The sequence below is a fragment of the Rhea americana genome, unplaced genomic scaffold (genome assembly GCF_003343005.1).
Source record: "Rhea americana isolate MKP2758 unplaced genomic scaffold, rheAme1 scaffold_94, whole genome shotgun sequence".
Taxonomy (NCBI): domain Eukaryota; kingdom Metazoa; phylum Chordata; class Aves; order Rheiformes; family Rheidae; genus Rhea; species Rhea americana.
Window position 1 is genome coordinate 1977741 of NW_028187133.1, and position 20525 is coordinate 1998265.

At 40.6% G+C, this 20525-nt stretch overlaps 1 protein-coding gene across 1 annotated transcript in view; it reads left to right on the forward strand.

Moving 5' to 3' along the window:
• The window catches only part of DST (dystonin), a 300486-nt gene that overhangs the window by 96900 nt on the left and 183061 nt on the right, over positions 1-20525 (forward strand). The window contains exons 6-8 of the mRNA XM_085324897.1: positions 15358-15447; positions 15962-15997; positions 18288-18365. Of these exons, the coding sequence (XP_085181023.1) occupies positions 15358-15447; positions 15962-15997; positions 18288-18365 (204 nt within the window). The remainder of the gene's footprint in view (positions 1-15357; positions 15448-15961; positions 15998-18287; positions 18366-20525) is intronic.

A 20525-nucleotide genomic window follows, 5' to 3' on the forward strand; every position in this document is an offset into this window, starting at 1 on the left:
AGCACGGCCCAGGTGATGCTCAGTGAAGCTGGTCACAGTTTCGTGGAAGCCGTTCATGGCTTAGGAGGAAACCTTTCTTCCAGCGTGGTCTCGCAGTCCTTCCTGCAATGATGGATCTGCTGGGAGTGTCCTGACGTTGGCCTCTGTGCTGCAGCTATGCTCAGCTTTCTGGATGTGGAGAAGGTTCAGAGTCGCAAACTGACACTTCTGGTCATGCTAATAGGTTGTCCTTGACAGATCTGCTGTGTAAAACCCCATCTAGTTGGACACCTCCTCGCCTTCATCCTGGAATACCCAAATGACCACGTGTCCTTGCAGGGGGGTTGTACTTGTTAGTGAGGAAAGGCCAGAGACTGCAGAGCTGTTGCTTCTCTTTTTTCTCCAGATTTTACTTCGTATTTACAGTGTAAGAAATTTATCCATTGTCCAGTAATTCAAGCAGATTAGATTAAATATACCAAACGACATACAAGACAACTGCCAGTACCCTGGCAGCAAAATGCAATCTCCAGATTAACCACCATGCGTTTCCCCTTGTGATTTAAGATAATTGTTAGTGTGCTTGTAGGGGCCACTAACTTGTTTCCGTAGTACGGATACATTTGGTAGAGGTAGTTTTAATTTTCTGTTTGAAGCAGAAGAGCCTATCTGAATCTTTCTGGAAAGCAGTTCTTTAATACAAACTATGCCTGTGTTTACAGAAGAGCAGTGTACTGAAAATTGTATTCAGGTACACCATTATTTTATGTGACTTTAAAACATGCACAGTCATTGTTGCCATACACTCAGCCTCCTGGGAGCAGCTTAAAGAAGATTTAGGCTCTAAACCTGTAAGGAAATAGGGGTGAGCAGTTCAGTTTAAACCCTTTTGACTTGCTTGCCAAGGTCAATGGCCTTAGGCCTTCATCTCCAAGTCGTTCTCTGTGTGAGYGTACGTATGTGCACTGCTAGCCTTGATTTACATCTCTTGATTGCTCACTTTACAATTCAAGTAGAAGATTGTTAATTTCCAGAAGTATAATTTGACTGTATATCTTCCATTACCTTGAAATTTTAGTAGCAACTAAACTTTGTTTTTGCAAATACTCAGCTTGAAAGCAGTTGGTGATACAGTTATCAAATCTCTGTTCTTAGGATATTACTTCTAGGACAGTGACTTGCATGGAAGTTAAAGCAATSTGTAAAACACTGTCTCTTAAGATACAAGACACAAAGGTATATTTAGAAAACAGTATACAACGGAGTGAATGAAGAAAAAAATGAGGACCGTAAATGGATGAATTTCTTACAGAGGTGCTAGAATTGTCATGGTCTGTGCATTAAAGTTGAACCTGACCCTTAGTGTTCGGCTTTATTACCTTGGCTTTGACCGTGGAAAGCATCGGACCATGCATATGTGGAAGAACTCCAGCTATGGCTGTGGGAAGGGATTATGCTTTGCTTTTATTTATTTATTTATTTATTTATTTATTGGATGTTCTGTACCTTCTTTTTTGCCTTTTTCTTTTCTCTTTCCTCTTTTTCATTTTTATCCATTTTCTTTTTCCTTCCCTACTTCTCTCTCCTCTTTTTCCCTCCCTTATTACTCTCTTCTTTTTTTCTCTCCTACTTCTCTCTTTTTCTTTTTTTTCCCCTCCTCTATGTCTCCGTCCTTGTTTGTTCTGCTCCTTGACCATTTTAATTAATGTCTTGTTCTCTTACAACATAATGGCCTCAGGAAAGTACCGGACTTTTATCCCTTTATAGTAGTATATTCAGAAGAGTTTTTTCTAGGTCAACAGCATGTTGCTTTTAGAGGCTAGCGTCGTTTGTTGGGGGATGGTGGGAAAGTCTGCTGTCATTCTTTCAGTTAAAATTCTGTGTATGTGGGACTCGCTGAGTAACTACAAATTGCAACGCGGGTGAGAAATAGTTCCCCTTCTGCCCTCCGTTGCCTGTCTTTGTTTGCGTTGGATTCAAAGCATGCAAGTGTATGCTGAACTTCAGTGTGTAAGATTAATCCCTTGTCAGTTCAGCTGTCTAGCTGAGCATGTGTGTGTGTGCTTTGCTGCAGTAGAAGCATAGTCATTGCGAAAATATTTCCTGTAAACAATCTTGAGATAGGAAGTTTTATATAGAGGTACATAGCATAATTATGTTATTTGCCAAATTCAGTTGTTCAAATTACATTCATATTCCACGGTTCAAGGCTAAGTGGGTTGTCACTGCATCTTTTAAACGCTGAATATCCTCCGTTTTGAATGTGGAGTTGTCAGGGCTGCTTGCCGTATTGCGCTTGCTCCGGCTGCTGTTTGCTGTCTGATGGTGGAGCTCTGGTTCAGACGTTATCTTCTGCTGGATGTTGACATATGGCCGGGAGAGGCGAGATACGGGCCGTAGCCTTGGCGGATGCGGCGGTATGTGCTCCCAGGGTGACGGTCGCGTTCCCGGCGTGGTGGGGCGCCGGGGAAGGAGCTCCTCTCGCGGCTTCTCAAAGCTCGCCTCTGCTTGCAGCAGGTATTCAGCTTGGCTGCTGTCAAAATGAGATGTGAAATACTAGTACTTTTATAGCAGGAGGTAACCCCTGACCCAACAAAAGCATGCAAATTTGTGGAAGTAGAGGGTTTTCATTCTGGTGTACCATTCACGTGGTCTTAAAGAAACACGTTTGAAACACAGACTGTGATATCTACAAACAGAATGAGAAGTGTGAGATACGRGTGGGAAGAGGGAAAAGCAGAGAAGGTGATGATGGAAAAAGAGTAAAAGCAGACAAATTCTTCTTTTTCCTTCACTTCCTTTCTCAAACCAGTTTARAAATATTTTGTAGCACCAAAGCTTAGTCTTGACAGATTGAAGAGCRTATTTTGAAGTGCTTAAGGTTTCTTTATTAGAAATTACAGTGAATATAAAATGGGACTGAAGGCAAGGTAACGAGAGTGCCTAGATCAGTGCTCTTAGTAGCAAATAGAAATACATAATGCGTGCATGCTCAAATAGTTTCCCCCTAAGAGAAAGCCTTTTTTCCCCCACATTTTGTGGAGGGAAGGTTTGTGTGTGTCTGCTAACAGATCTTCAGGCAGCAACACTTGCTGCCGTTCGCCGTGACCACAGGGGTCTCGGGAGGACCATGCTCAGCTTGGGATCAAGGGGTAGCAGCATCCCTGCACGGTGAATAGCAGCTCCAAAAGTCSCTGTAAAGGTCTTTGGGGGAAGAAGGCTTTATAAGCAGTTTGAAAAAATGCTTCTAAAACTATTCTGTGGTTGTTTTCTGTAGAAACTCTGTGTTCAAAATGGTGTACTGTACKATGGGGATATATTGCTAGTGTTAGGCAAAACTACTTTTTGTCCTGCAAAGACCGAATGAATAATTCAGAATAGAAACCTGAAGTTATTGATTCCTGTGAGTGCTTCAGACAGGACATGACTTGCAAATGGCCACATGGATCAATGGCTTCGTGAAATGTTCAGGTATGCGTTTCATGGCAGAGGAACCGCTTTGATACACTGCAGTCATTCCCCTGTTGAAAGTTTGCACTTTATTGACGCCTGTGGTTATCGCTGTAATAGCGCTACTCCCCCCTATCTTCTTTTTAGCTATGCAGTTAATCTGTTATTTAAAATCCYCCATGTCTTCTTTTAAAGGTGAATGATTTTTAGCTCTACATTTAAACATGTTTTAAGGGGTGAAGCGCTTGGTGTTAATTGAACTACGTTTTTTTTTTTTTAATATCTCAATTTACACCCTTAGTTTTCGCAACTTTGACAGAGCATGTTTTGACTTCTTCTGTCTTTAAGGAAAATACTAAGAACAACATTTGCTATGCAACTGCGTCTAAATTAATCTTATATATTCCTTGTAGTTAATGCTGACAGCTGCTGTAAACTGTGCCAGGAACAAATCCACTAAAATACTACCTCAAACAAGCTTACTGTGCTCGCCACTTCAGTCACTGGCACAGGTATCAATATCAGCCAAGGTATCAATATTCCTATTCCCCCCCCCTTTTTTTTTTTTTTTTAATTTATCAGCAGGACCTATTGGTGTTTTGGTAGACAAAAGAAAGTTTCAGTTTTTCCTCCTGAAATTTTTTCTATTATATGCTTCGACTATTTTTTGAAGATCTTGCCTAAGTAGAAATGTTTTTTTCTTTGAACCCTCTTCCTTCTGCAAAACAGAAAAAAAATAACTCCTGGAGAAAGAACCTGCTGTTAAAGGTGTAAAGGAGTATTTGATTTTGATATTAACCCTGGAAATATGCATAATTTTAGTTTATTCATCCCACATTGTGTATACAAATTTTTCAAAAAATCTGCCATCTCCAGTCAGTTTAGTATAATCTCTGTCTGCTTGCAAAGTAGAACAGCAAGCAAACTCAGGACCTTATTGGTGCTTAATAGAAGTTTAGGAGGGGAGAGGCTGGAAACTAGGAGACTGCAGCAGAAAATACTAGCAGGATGCCAGAAGTAAAAGCTGAGAGAAGAGGAGGAAATTATACAAAGTTAAAGAGGCTAATGATAATCCACATCATGAAATCTCTCTGCAAGTGAATACATAAATAAATCCAAGTCAACAAAAATTGTGCCACAGATTTCAAGTTTATTTGATCCACTTTAATGCATGCAGACTTCATGACTAATTGGGAGCAGAAAAGAGAATAATTAAAAACAGTAAATAAAATATACATGAAATATGTGATAGCTTAAGTGCACTGATATTTATTCAAAAGTGCRACACTTTTGAACCAGTTGAGTGTATGGTTTTATGATCATTTTTACTGTCATTTTCTTTAATTGTTTCGTACAGGTGTGCATACATGAAAGAATAACAAGTCTACCATGAAATTGTTGTAAGATGAAATACAACTATTAGCACTAATAGCTTTCCTATAAGAAGATAATATATTCATTTATTAATTCATTCTCTTTCTGCAGATTTTTTTATTGTTTGCAATTAGCTCTCAGTTAGCAGAGATTTTATTTAATATTTCATTATTTAATCCTTAGAGATTGTAAGAGAGAAAATTGTTCCATTTGCAATTGTGTTGGCTTTTTAATTGATTTTTAAATTTTTCATGGAGTTACATTTTATCTGTATACTTTTGATGTGTCCACATTTAATAATCATTTATATATCAGGTTAGAAATACTGTGGCTTGATCCTGGCTCCTGCTGAGGCCAGCGTGAACCTCACCATTGACTCCAGCGGTAGTAGTATTTGTCCCAGTACATGAACCTCAAATAGTAAAGCAACCCAAACATTCAGTCATTAGCCTTACAAAAATACTTCAGTGTTTCCTATACTTTGGAAACCCAGTCTTGCCCTGTGGTAGGGTGTGGTAGGCGAAACGGGGCGCTGCGGAAGATCACGGGATGTGACGTCACGACGAGGCAGGCTAAGACAGGAAAAGACAGTGCGAGCGCGTATATAAAGAATTGTAACGACGCAATAAACGCCATTTGCCGCATCCTCCTGAGGGAGTCAGTGTGGAGTGGCCCAGGGGCGGGCGGTGTTGCGGGCTCCTGACCTCACCCGAACTCTGGGTATTGTTGCGACGGCAACAGTAGGGTATGCAGATGTGTGACTGCTTGGGGAGAGAAGGTCAAAGGAAACATGGTTTTCCTGCAGAGAAGCATGCGTTGTCCATAAAGGTGTTTATGGCGCTTTGAACAGGTTTGTTTAAAGATAGTAACATATTATATAAAACTCTCAATTATCTAGTGAAATAAAACATTTTGACTTCAATTACAACAACATTACATCTGTCAACCTTAGGTTTTTATCTGCTTTGGACTTGCTAGAATAAATTGGTTGTTTCTGACTGCTGGAGGCCGATGCAGAGTGACCATGCAGGCTGGAAAGGAAAGGCCAAATTGTTTGAAAGCAGGGAAAGGTGAAGAAAATTGGATGCGGTATTTAACAGAAACATTGGAGAGTGTCTCAGACTGAAGACGAAACAGGAGAGAAGGTGATCCTGGTTGTGCGGTTTCTGCTGTAGACCACTGAAGTGGAGCAAGGCGGTTGATAACACATTTGTTGTCACCAGCTGGCATTCAGAGGACAGGACTCTGGCAGTGGTGGAGATCCTTTATCCTCATAACTGACAGTAAAAGTAGATGTTGGGTCAAAATTTAAACTGGTTGCTTAGATGCCCTTTATAGTCCATGAGAAAAAAGCTTGTCTTAAAGTAGGTGTGCAGAATAGGTCTGGGTGTTCTTTATGTCCTTTTCCCTGCCTGTTGAAGGGGTAAGTGTGGCTAGCTAAGGTGTGGGCACCTGTCCTGTGAGGCGAGTCCCATCCAGAGAGACCTTCAAGCTCTCAGGACGTGCTGGAAATAACACGTGTTTTATCAGGTCAAGAGAAYTGCTGGCAAAACTGGTAGGTTTAGCCTTGACTATTAAGAGGAAATGCCTCAAAATCTAAAAGGGGGAGAGGAGTTAGCGCAGAAAGGAAGGACAGTCGGCAGTCTGCTGAACTGCTTGCTGAAGCAGCAAAATTCAGCAAACTTGGGGAAACCGATAGGTAGGGTCCTGTGGGGAAGTAATCCAGGGGATGCGGGGGACCTGGCAGTCCCTGAAAGCACCTGTGTTGAAGATGCAATGGCAGACGGGGAGGGCAGATAGTAGGCACAGTGTAGGATGTATTGCTGCTTTTAAGGGCAGTGATGAATCAAGAGGAGCTGTGCAGAAAGCGGAAGTAAGGGCAACACGACTAAGGAGTGGTAAGCAAAGCATGACGGGATAAAATCAGACAAACAGAGGTCCAAAATGAGTTGTAATACGAGTGCAACATGAAAGTCAACACAAGAGTGAGTCTGTAATTATGTCAGAACATGAAGGAGAAAGGAGAAATATAGATGCATTACTAAGGGAGGAAAAAAGAGATAATATGGGAAGGTATAGGGAAGGCTGAAGCATTCAGCCCTCTTCAGACTACAGAAATGCTACCTTGGTGAAATACATCTTAACAAGAAGATGAGAGTAGAAGTCAGAGAAGGAAAGAGGAGAATGAACAATATTAAGTTACCTTTTTTTTAATATAGTTGCACAGCTTTCTAAACTCACGATTTATCAGCTGAAGTCATTTATCATTATATTTACAAATTCACAGAGGAGAAGGGACTCCTAGGAGTCTGCAGGGTGGTAGGCATCACACCTCCTTCCAAAATGGAAGAAAAGGCTGGCGAACTATGAACCTCGCAAATTAATTTTTCTCCCTGGGGAGACAGCGGAAAAAATTAATGAACGATCGTTTAGTTTCCTAGGATGCCATCATCAACAACAGCTGCAAGGAAACAGCTGTGGGAAGCAGGTCCAGGGCTGGTGGCTGTTGTGGTTCCTGCCATCAGCGGTGCAGCCCATGGTCCTTACTGGCCACATCTGCTTGTGCCCAGGTAGCTCTAGGAGCTGCAGAGTAGCTCCATACCCTGCCCATTGGGCCAGCGCAATGCTGAGGATGTGAGAGGACATCTCTTAATTCTGCCTTTTCCTAGGTGTGTGGGTGACTGAAGTTGAGAGGTGACTCACTGTTGTGCTGGTGGGCACATGGTTGTGAAACTGCAGCCCAGTTGTACTCCTCCTGCTCTTAACCATGACAAAGAGTTTGCACTTGACTGTAATAAGGCAGTAAGAAGATAAGTTTTATTTGAAAATCAAGGAGAGGTTGTGATAATTGAGTTTGTTTAGTCTAACATAGGACTGAAGGGAGACACGATAATATGTCCCCAGTGTGTAAAAGGTGCAAAAGCCAGAGAACAAGGGTTTTCTAAGGTCAGACCCTACAGAGAGGGCAGCAGAAAATTTAGCTTAATTTACAGAAGATTTAGTTTGAAGATTAGCAAGGTAGAAAAAAATTCCCAAAGCCAGTAAGCCATAGCAAAGCGCTAAAGTCTATGTATTACGTTGTAGAATTTCCTTCATTTGAATTTTCAAGAGTAAATTAGAAAAGCATCTCTGGACTCCTATAGCCAAGCTCAGACCTGCTCTAGTGCATTCAGTTGGACAGTCCTGCTCCAGTTTTTTGGGTTGGATGAGATGATCTATTTAGTCTTACATTCTATTATTCTGTGACAGTGACAGACCTAATATAGCCCAACTCTTCTTTGGCAGAATATTCTTTTTAACTTCAAGTTCTTAGAGCTGATCAGTGTCAAGTTCTTTACCAAAGCTTATATTTTCATCATATTAATGATTTCATTCTGCATCAATCCTACAACTGTAGTGAGAATGCCCTTTTACRGTGATCTACTGTGTAAAGTGAAAATGGATAATGTTTGCTTTGTTTTCTTCGTTAATCTATATTTATATTCATTTATGCCTTTGTAAGCAAAGCATTTAAAAAAAAGAAACAATGAATGTCACAAATTGGTCTTTAAACAGGTTTTGAGTCATAATTATCATTAATATGTGTGGAGGATGTGTCTCATAACAACTAGAAATATGATAGAAATGTAGAGAGAGTTTTATAATGCAATTTTTGAGTCTTTGTGATTTATAAATATCTTTAAAGATCTTTAATCTTGTACAAGAAGACATCTGAATAGAGTATTGCATTGAGAAAACATCACAGGGAATTTTGCGATTCGGAACAGGAGAGGGGTGGACATGCTGATTGCAGCTGGTCCAGGAGTCCTTAATGAGCTGGCAGCTTTGGAGAGTTGCACAGGGACCTCCAGTAACATAKGTCAACATGCTTCAGCTCTTCCTGGTGTTCCCTGAGCACTGTGCGTACAGTGAAGTGTGCCATGGTGGAACAGAGACCGATGCTGACTGCATATCTCTGGAACATAAATGAATATTTTAGGATGTTAGATTGTAGCAATAAGTAGATCAGTTGATATAGTTGTCTGGAAGATATGTGAAGATTAAAATAAAGCAAAATGTTTACTGATCCAGGCTTAGCTACAAGGGGAAAACTTTAGAGTAAATCACAGTTCTGCTATTGTAGAGAGCATTGACCAGATGAATACAGTGAAAGGCAACCAAGGAGGAGTTTTAAGTTAGAAAAATCTGACATAAAGAACAGTCAAGAGTGTTGAACTCGATGTGGGAGGCTAGTTTACAGGTGACTTCTGAAAGTACTGGAAATCATAAATGCATTTTGTAAAATGGAATAGCACTTGCTGTTTGGGAAAGTTAATCTTGATCTAAGTCAAACGGCTAGAAGATTACTCCTGAGTATGAAATAGAGAACAAATTATTTTCACTGTAACTACAACATTTGCTCAGCATGGATCAGACGAGCAGATCGGCATGCAAAAGCTGGCCCTGCCGTGCTTTGCTTGCAAGCATCTCAGCGCAGGGAAGAGCCGGAGCAAGGTTTGCCCGCGGGGCCGGGGCGCGGGGTGCCGGCTCCCATCCCGCCCGGCGGTGCGCACGGAGCCCGGGGCAAGAGCACCATCTGCAGCCGCCGCCGGGGCTGCGGTGCCCGGCCTCAGCTCCCGCGGTGGCCGTGCTGCCGCGAGGCTTCTGCTCGCTTGCTGTCGAAAGAGCGGGACCGGTTTCTTGCAGGATTCAGTGCAAAGCGAAGGTCACCAAGAAAACACGTATTTGCCATTCGTTTTCTCCTCCCGAGAATTTCTATAAAATAAATCTTGGCATTAAAGTGAGGAGGTTAAGGAGCGTGAGACGGGGAGAGGACGTTCGTGCGTGAGAGCTCCGGCTCGCTCCGTGCCCGGCGTGCCGCCGGCGTGGCCGCGGAGCGCCGCGAGGGTCCGCGCTGCGGGCGGGAGCCACCCGGGCGTGCTGGGCCGCGCGCTCGGCCGCAGCTGCCCGCCTTCCTGCCGGTCCCCGAGGGTCTGGAGGGCAAAATAAGTAGTAGCAAAGACATTTGAGGGAGCAGCCGTGTTTGGCAGATGAGTCACGTGGGAAAAGTTTGGCAAATCCGGTGCTCTGATGATTACAGGCTGCGTTTAAGGCAGGGATCTTGTTGTGACCTGTTACACACTTTTGGAAAGATTCATATAAATCGTGCTCTGAGTCTTGGCACAGTAAATGTTTGTTTTTGTATAAAAGAAAATTCTTTGTATGTGAGATTTTCTGTTCTTTTTTTATGGTGTAGGTCAGTTTGTTTAGGCTCACCAACATAATGCCTTAATTTTCAAAGGTGATCAGACTAAAAGATAGGAATTTTCAAAGCTTGCATCATGCCCTTTCCTCATTTCCCACTACTCATGCTTGCAATACAATCTGTCTTATAGAAACAAGTTTAAATGCCTTCATAAGAGGCTGAAAAATTAGAGAAACTATCCTGTTTTCCTGTGATGTAGTGGTAATGCATTATATCTATGTTGTGCATTTAATTAACTTTATTTCTGGAAGAGAGGAGAACAATATTTGAAAAGACTTTTCCAGGCTGTGTGGTCTTAAAAAGCTTTTAGTGGACATTTAATGTTATAGATCTTGATAACGGCTGGGGATGACGCTAATTTTACAAAGGCTTTTCAGCTGAACTTYAGTTTTTCAAACTAAATAAATCAGGATTGATTCTAATGCTGTCACTCTCCAAAGCCCCTGTTCTGGAAACTCTAAGAAAAAGTCTGGTTTGATCAATTCTGCTAATATAACATGGATAAGGAAAGTCTTGATATTTCAAGAAAAATATATGACTACAATAGTCTGCCTGCTCTGAATCTATAAAAATTGGTAAGTTTGCAAGTGTGTGAGCCCCAAAACATGTCTTGATTCCATGGTCTTCAGAGCGCCAGGGTCACTGGAATTGCAGCATTTCCTTAAGGGAGTTTCCAGCTGCCCTTGGTACATGGGAGTCACTTTTAGTTACTCCTGCCTTATCTGATTACATACTTTCTCATGCTTCTTAGTGCCTTGACGCAAGATTCTGCTGTGCATTAATCTTTATTTCCTTTCCTTCCTACACTATTTCAATCCAGAATTTAATTCCAAAGCTTTCTYGAAGCTTTGCGTTGTAGGTACTAAGCTTTAACACTCTGTATCATGATGTTAATGTCTATGAAGCTCCTCCATGTGACACACAGCCCGCATACACGCTGTATGTGCAGACCTGTATACACCACTCGCTTTTCCTGCCGGATCGACTTCTGAGCAGGCCAGTGTAGCAGTTCCTCTGCTGCTGTGATAGAGGGGCAGCAGTGTTGGAGACGGCGACCTTCCCACTGTACTTCAGCCTGTGCATTTTACATTCTCCATTTAAGATTAAGTCTTTCTTTCTTTTTTCTTTCCTTTTTTTTTTTTTTTTTTTTTGGCTTGCTCCCCCATGTTACGCATACAAGTGTAAGCAGGCTGTGGTTTTATTTTGTAAAACTACAGATTTTGTTCCAACATCAGCCTGACACAACTAAAAATATCACAAAAAAAAGTAAGGTGGGGATATGTTTCATTCAGCTTTTCTGTGCCATAGGGCTGCAGTCAGGTCYCCTGCCTGGATGTGGCTTTGTGAAGTACCTCGGTGGAAGAGGTTTTAAGCAGCTTCACTGCTGGTACCCTGGAGTAACCCAGGCAGGTTCTGTCACCGTGCRTGGTGTGTTTCAGCTGCTTTGTGTGGAAGGTGGCTTGTGCTTGCTCTGACCCATGGCAGACCCAGGGATTGCTGTGTGCAGAATTAGTTCCCTACATGTAGCTATCTAGTGCTRTTTGAGATGTCTTAGGGAATTCAGKGGTCTGYGTGGGACTGGCAGGCAGGACTTTGGCAAACCTTTGTCCTTCTGGAGAAGCAGCTGGAGACTGTGAGGCATGTCCCCAGCAATACTGTGGTCCTTTAGATCTGCATCTAGGCAGCTGAATCGCATCTTCACCTTCTGTCAATGGAGATCAGAAGCAAGGAGATTGGAGGCAATGGTGTTGGACTTGCTTTGGTACCAGTCTACAGAAAAGCAAATCAAGCCTACTGGACTAGGGTTTTAACTGTAGAAGCAGAATAGTGCACTAAGTTGCATTTTTATTGTAAAGACAATCAGTATCAGCTGAACAGCATGATAAAACTGTGCAAGCTGTATGGACTATTTAGACTGCTAGCTTTTGGATTTGGGAACCATCTTTATGTTCATCATTTGTACAGTGCCTAACGTGCTGGGATCCTGGGTCAAGATTGCAGCTTTATGACTATTACAGCTTTAAAAGCTGTTTTTACTAGTAGCAGTGCAGGTTCTCCAAGGCACCAGAGTGCAAAGCTTAGTGGGAATGTATGATATGAAAATCTCTGATGCTTATAYTGAGGGCGGTGGAACTTGGCTTGCYACTACCATCACATTATATATACCAGAAAATGAACATCAAAAGATGAATCACCTCTGAAATAGTGCTTAAATCTTCCCTGTTTCCTTTTGGCTGATGAAGCCATTTTGCTTCTCTTGTCAGATGCCCCTCTCAGCCACTAAACRCCTCCCACATCTTCCTTAGGGAATCTCTTGTCATGCCCAAATTATCGAATCTCCCACACTCACATGAGTACGTTGCACAAAGTTGCCTAAGGCGGCACATAACCTACTTTGCACRTGGACCTTGCAGAACATACAGCTGGCGATTCTGCTGTTTTAGAGAAAAGCCACTAAAACTYGTAACAAAATTTCACGGGGCCAAGCAGATCCTGCAGATCCACAGGTTGTGATGGAATCCGAATGCAGCAGCAAAATGGCATGAAAATAGTAAYGCTTGTTTCTTGTGCATTTAAAGATCTACGAATTCATTATACATGTTGRGAGACAAAACCTGCACTTGGTTTTGTGAGCTTTTCCTGACATGGCAGTGCAGGATCTCTTGGGAAGCACAAGGTACACMTTTAAAAAGAAGTGAGTTGCTGCTTTGAGAGAACCTGCTTGCTGCATATCAGTTGCCCAGCTACAACTTTTTAGGTGCATTTTTGCTACAAGGGGATAGCCGAAGAAATGCCTTAGTATGTTGTCCTGCAGTAGCATACCGGAGCAGTTCGTCCTAAATAACTTACCCTCGCAGTCAGTGTCTGTCAATGGCAGAGCTAAGAAAGAAATCTAAGACTTATGGGTGATTTCCCAGTTGATAGTTTGACAGCTCTAAGCAACTTTCTCAGTAAACAGTCTGAATTCATCTCTGAAATATCTGTGATACCTAGAAAGATAAGTTGGGAGAAGTGGGTTTTTTCTTTTTTTTTTTGTAATATTGGGAAACCTCAGAGTATAAGAAACAAATAGAAGGTAAAACAAACTGACGCTGGGAGACAGACTGGAAGAGCAGATCATCTTTAAGCCACAAAAATATCATGCATCCAATGAGAAAATAAAAATAGATTGGAAACTAGTATTTTCTCATTCCACRATTCAAATACCTGCATGTTGGACAATTCTGGTGAGTTTTATGTTGAAAAGTGTTGGTATTGACTCATGTGCTTTGTAGGTAGCTTTTAAGCTGTGCTAGCGCTATGTCTTTTAGATGCACAACCCTTTCTTCCGCTCTCACCTGACATCCTCCCTTCCCTCTGGCGGCTGTGCTTCTCCATGGATCTGTTCTGACCTGGAATCCGACTTTCTTACCCAGAGCTGAAGAGTCGTGGGGCAGGGGGGAAGAGGAGGAGGAGGAGGAGAATATTGCTACCATGTTTCATTGGAAAGAAAGCTGCCTGTTCCTGTCAAAAAGAACTCAGTCCTTGGATGACGTGATTCACTTTGGCATGGTTCTTCAAACAGAAAAATAAAAAGTCATGGTTATTTTGGGTTTAAAAAAGAAAAAATAAGATCTTTGCACTTTTCGTCTTTTAAGCATTTGGCATAATCAGATCTGATTATCAGAGTTTTTCATGATATCTTTGAGACTTCCCTTTTCTCTTTGACCACAGATATGCTAGCAAAACATCTGTTTGTTTAGCTCAACAATACTTTGGTGTTACTAGAATACTTTTCTTTGGGAATTTTTAAAATTAATTACACCTCAGACTTTATATAACATCTAGAATTTAAATTATTTTTTGTTTGTATGTGAGTATGTAAAGCTGTGCATGTGTAGAAGAGTGAGGGTATGTGTGCGACTTGATTACTGTGTGCAGAGTCTGTACACATGTTTTGGAAAATATCGGTAATACCTCCTTACGGAATGGTCTTCTAGATGACTAGTTCTGGCTAGTCTTCAGCATGATCATAAATCTGYTCTAATATTTTTCACAGTTAAGGTGATGGTCTTTGTAAAAACAAGTTAAAGCGTAAATTCATGTTTTGAAGTTGGAGTAAGAACATTCGAACTAGAAAGCATACACCAAGCTAATCACCAATATATAGTTATTTATAGCAAGAAGGATCTAGAAGTTCCCCCAAAAGTCAGATAAACGGAGCTGTTGCATAAAGAAAGAGGTCTGGAATGTTTCCAACTGCTGTCATCGTACACATGGAAATGTTGTTTTGGGAAATACTCCCATAGGTTTCATATTGGAATTACAGACTGTCTCCAGTAGAGGTGGCACCTTTAGAAGAAACTCTGATATCATGTTTTATCCTCTGGAAGCTCAGCAAGTTCCTGATCTGGTGCCTTAATGGGAGCAATGGGGAGCCAACGTTAAATTGTAGGTTGAAAAGCTCTCCACCTCTGCCTTGGCTGATGATGTTAAAAATCTCTGCTTCTGAGACATGAGGGCCTTTGTTTCATGATTAAAGCGAGGCTGACTGAAATTAAAAAGTTAAAATTAAGATACCTTTTCAGAGAAAGTTATGTCTTAGCTAGCAAAGCTAGCGCTAAGCAACAGGAAGTTGGGCTGTAGACAGATGTCTGCCAGCCTTGCTGTGACTGGCAGAARGCTGCTGGTGTTCAGCTGACTCCTTGCTCCCTCCCTTGAGGTTAGTCTCCTGGGACTTACAGGGACTTTTGCTGCTTAAAGGGAAACATGAGATGACAAACTGTTTTGTTGTTAATTGGTAGATAATATACTTTGGTTAGTAATGGGTTTAAGGCCAGAAAGCRTGTTAACTTCTGGCCTGAATCCAGTGAACTTGTATGCTGAGGATAACATATATGTCAAGACAGGATTTTGTTCCGTATATTTTCTCACAGTTCGTTGGGTCTAGCTGGCTACTGTGGGTCTAGCTAGGCTCATCTGTAAGTGACTGTTATTTAGGGCAAAATAAGTAGTGTRGTGAAATGGTCAGGAACTGATTTTTGGTTGCTGTATTCATTCATTGCCTCTAACTTCATACTATTTTACTTTTGCTTTTCCATAGAGGAAATAAAATGTGATGGAACTGTGAGAGTGCAGACAAGGTTGTGAATTTTGCTTGTGATTATGATTAATTTAGGTTTGTAAATTTGTTATGAAAGTGGATAAATTTCAAGTGTCATATTGAGATATATATGAAGATGAATGTTCAAAGGTAACTTATAGATGACTGTAAATGCCTTGATATAACTCAGGATCTTAATTTGGATTTTTCACATCTGCCTTTGCAGGTTCGAAAGCATGTAAATGACCTATATGAAGATCTAAGGGATGGACATAACTTAATCTCCCTTTTGGAAGTCCTTTCAGGAGACACCTTGGTAAGCTTTCAAATCAGAACGCAGTGATCTAGCATGTATATTTACTCTGTTTTTAACTCTCTGGATATTGACTTCTTTGATATTTCCCACAATCTTTGACTTGACACCGACGACACAAGTTGCATTTCTGCAGGTAAAATACTCCACCATGAATTCTGTGGGAGAATGCAGTYGTATTTTCTTCTTTTCTTATAGTTAGTGAGACTTACTGTCTTAATAGGATGGTGCACAAGCTTTTTCTGTTCTTCCCTTTTCTTTACAGTTTTTCTTTTAACAAATATTAAATGCTTAATATTCCTTCACACTAAAGGAAATAACTTACAAACAGCAAGGGTAAAATGTCCCTGAAACTGTCTAACACACTCCTCAGGTGTCATTTCCTTTCTTTGTGAGCATTACTTCCCTTGCTTGGTATTTGTTCTCTTCATTATGTTCTTCTTTTCATGCTCTTCTTTTCATTTGTGGTCTGTCTTGTGTCTTTGCTGTCCTGTCTCTTGTCTGTTATATTCATTAGCCAAGAGAGCGAGATTTTTTGAAGACCTTACGGTTGGTGAGTTCAACAGAAGCATGCGCATATGAACAGCATGAGGATGTGGAGGATGAGGATAAGGGGGTAGGTGCCGACCCCCATAACTGTACTAATGTAGTGTTTGAAGTGTGGTGACTGCTAATGTTAAAGCAAATTCTTAGCCTGGTGTTCTGCAATAGCTCAGTAGAAAGGTCAAAAGAACTCATGTTGATAAACCAGAATATGTGTCTATAATGSAGGTATGAAAAGACGAATTTTTCTTCAGCTTGTCTGCAAACAGCTAAAATGCAAAAGTTTAAGATGTCTGTTTGTTTACTTTGTACAAAAATGTGGCACAAATGTGTACTGGGCGATATTATCAAATATGTAGAACAGTCTTCTTATAGTAAATGTGAAATAAAATAATTTCATTAAGCCAACATCTTTAACTTGCAATCAATATTGCACACAKACAGATAATATAAACAGAGACTGGATTCCTTACTGAATTCCATGGTAAAAAAATTAATTTGTCTTAATTAGAAACCCTACCCATAGTGTATTTGAGATAATATTTGAAAATATTTTGGAATGAGGTAATTTAGATATGCATATCTATTTCTTAATCAAATGTAATAGTTACTGCAGGTAGTCAAAGTAAAAAAGTGTGTGACAGCTATGCGTAGTGCCTTGGCTAGTAAGTGTATGGATTGTTTGCAGGGTTTATCTTTCTGGCAGCAAATGCTGAATCATAATTCTGTTTCACTGTATTTTTACCGTCCAGAAGGGAAATACCTACCTATAAAGTGTGAAATGCAAAGTGCTTGTTAGTCCAAGTAAGTTGTTTCATGCCTTTGTAGAACTTGCATTACTAGTCCTAAAGCAACCTGGTATTACAGGGCCCAGTTATGTTTTTGGCTCCACGTGTGTTGGGTGATTTCAGGGCAATGTGTGCTTTTTTTCCTGAGGCATGACATACCTCAAAAYACTGCATTTTAGCTGTACATTGGAAAAAATATTTCCCCACTGGGATCCTGTACTTTTACTTTGTGACAGTTTGGGATGTATTATGCTTTGTTTTGAAAATAAAAGTTCCAGGTTGCAGTCCTTCCTTCAATTCTGTAGCAAGGTCTGCAGAGATTGATTCTGAACTATCAGTGTTAAAAACAAAACAAAACCACAAGAGAGAGAGAAACTAAATCCAAGATTCTGTATTGGAAATTAAAATTCCATCTTTGTGCTTTAATTTATGCTTCTTATTCAACTACATTTTCCATGTTTCCTTTTGGCAAACATATGATGTTTCACAAGGAAAAAAAGTCAATTGAGGAAGACTTTGGCTTATCTGTGTATTTCACAGCATTTGTCTGAGGAAATACTCGTGGCTGATCCCTAGCAATTCTAGTATGCTTCTGTTTATTGCTGTGAAAGTTTGTGAAAAATCTGAAATAAGGAAGAAGACTATAAGGATTTGGATATTATTATGATGACATTAATTTAACTGCTTTCCCATTGTTGAGCCATGACAGCTAAGTAAAATATTCTTCTTCTGTGTGATCCTTCTTCTTGGTGATTTCACACTAACTGCATGCAGTTTTGCCATGTTTCCATTAACAGACCACTCATTTTATATTTTTTCTTGCTATTTTGATTTTGCTTTGAGAAAAATGATTTTTTTTTTAAGTTTTTGCTTCTACCTGAGTCAAGACTTTAAGCTTATGCTCTAGGGCTGTACGTGTTACATTATTTCTGTTAGGAGTAAAGTGTTCTCTTTATAGTATGGTTCTAAATAAATATTTAAATTAAAATGATTATGCAGTCATATCACAAATAAGCAGTAATAAATCATAAAGTTGTATTCGCATATAGAGGCAAGCTCTTCCATCACAGACCTTACCAGAACAACATAAATTTCCATGTCATTATTTGTATTTTGCTTTGCCTAATGTACTATAAAACTTATGATACTGTATTATCGGTCCCTGGCTTTGATTCTGTAGTTTGCCTTCTGTTGAGAGATGCTTGTGGGGCCCTTTTAGCCCTCTTGGCCTGAGTAGTTCCCTCCAAGGATACAGCTACCTGCCTGCATGGATCAAAGCTACATTTTGGGACCATTGATCTCTCTTTCCTTCCATTGCACTAAAAAATTTCAACTAAAGCTTAAAAAGCAAAAACAACAACAACAAAATTAAATACTAAAGCACAGGGKTTTTTGCCAAAGCATTGGTTTCATTAAAATGATAATACTTTAAATATTTGCGTGGTATCTTTTAGATCGGACTGTTTGTTTGTCTGACAGGAAGATCTCACAACTACTGTTTTCCAATTTTAGCCCCGAGAAAAAGGCCGGATGCGTTTTCACAGACTCCAGAATGTCCAAATTGCACTTGACTATTTGAAAAAACGCCAGGTATGTATGGTGAAAATTGTAACAAAAAATGCTAATGAAAATTGCATGCCAATAAATGTGGAAATCCCTGCTGCTTGGCCTCTTATACACTTTGTAAATCAGCTGCTGATCCGGGCTCGGCTTGAACTGGTGCTTGAGATGATGGTGAGGGATGTGTGGGATGTGAGGAAACTTGGTCCAGCTCCTTCATCGGGAGGACGGGCAGTGCAGTTCCAGCAGCTTCAGTTAGTGCCCTTGCATCCAGGGGTTTTGAGTCCCAACTGAGCACGCTGACAGTGTAGTAGTATCTTTCGTGTTTGATATCTTTTCTGTGCAGTAATGTAAACATGCTCCATGTAGTAAAAGAGGTTGAAGAGCAGAAAATTATGGGGGAGAGCCTCGTGAATCACTTAAAGTAGGTTAAGGTTCTTTTAATACAGGCCAAACACTAACTTCAGAGCTAGCATATACTTTTTTGACAAAATATTTTCAGTGGAAATGCAGATTCAAAGAAAAACCCAAACCACTGTCCTCGAGACACAGCACAGTCACCTGGGCTGTGGRGGTTTTATTCTGCTTTTATTCAGGTTTTATTCTGCCTGAGTTGCCTTTAAACCATGCACTTGAAAACCACACTGCTGGGTGGTTTTCCTCTGATTAGAGTGAATTACTGTCAGCTCTTTTATTGTATTGTATTTTATTTTTTTCCCAAACTTGTTGGATTTTTGTTTTCTCCCTTTTCAAAATGGCAATATTTAAAAATGTCAGAAGAAAAAAAGATGGCAGGAGAAACTGCTTCTATATCCGTATCATCCATCTGAAATGGCACTAGAAATCTAGTTCTGGTTGGTTGATTTTTTTGTTTGTTTTTTTGTTTGCTGCCTGGAAGGATTGAAAACAAGTAAAGTAGCAAAACACATAGATGTTTAGTTTGGTTTTGAAAAGAAGTGTCTTTTCTTATGGTGAGCGGATTACAGAATATATTTTGGRTCACTGAATGATGTCCCTGCACTGAAGACTTGACCTGCTTCCCCGAGTTCAGAGGAAGTTTTTAGCGTTAAAGCGAGCCRTTGAGCAAAAACACTACCGAGCGAGCGCACGGCCCCTTCGGCTGAGGGTTGTCACGGTGTTTGCCTGCAGGAGCGGGAGGGTGGTCACGGGATGGAGAGCAGAGGCACCTCGGTGGAGACTGCCCTCCATCCCGGGCGGGGGGGACCGCCAAAGGGAGGGACAGTGCTCCTGCTGCTCTCTCTGGGGGATGCTCAGGAGGTGACTTGCTCAGGCTGTCTGTACACCCTGCAGATGCAGAGACTTTATCGTGATTTAAGGCAGACTGATCCAATATATTGATAATTTTGAAAGCCTAACCAAAAAAAAAAAAAAAAAAGAAAAGAAAAGAATAAAGAAAACCCAAGGGAAAACCCGAAGAGGAAGCCTACTTGTCATGTAGAGTTTTGCCAGAAGCAAACGGCTTTTATAATGCAGTGGGAGGAAAACGTTTGGCTCCCTCTTTCATTTTCTTTTGTGAACTCTCTTGCAGAGAGTGTTTTTCTAACAATAGTTAAAATGTTGTCTGCAGACCAGGAAGAGAATGTGTCTTTGCTTGTGCAGTGGTGATAGCAGGGGTTATCTTAAAACCACATATATATAACTTTGCTATCAAATGCCTTTTATCTGAGTCATTTTTAATTGCTAGGCTACATAGACAAATAATGCATGTAAAGAAATTAGATGGAACAGTAAAATTTGATGAAGATAATAGAATTGTTAAACTTACTCTGAATTTGAGTTTATTGGACCGCCAAAAATGTCAGCTTTTATTTTTAGTCCTATTAACCCTTCCATGGTTACAGCGTCATGAATGAGTGCAATAGCAGCAGTGATAATAATTGTTGTTATTATGTCATTGGTGTTGGTTTTGTTGGTTTTATGAGGCCAGATTGTTTTTTAATGGGCCGATGCTRCTGTTGCTGAGTCCTCTTTGGTACAGGAGAGGATGGAGAAAGCCAAAGCTAATGATAAGCTTCCTGAATTTTGGTAGTGCCATGAGACTGATGTGCAGCCGTTCATCATATTCTCATTAGCCTTCTGCCGTCTATCATATGTTCCTTTTTTGCCATGAAGTGAGACAAARGGTGTTTGGCGATGGGAACTATCTGCCGACGTAGGGGCAGCTGATGA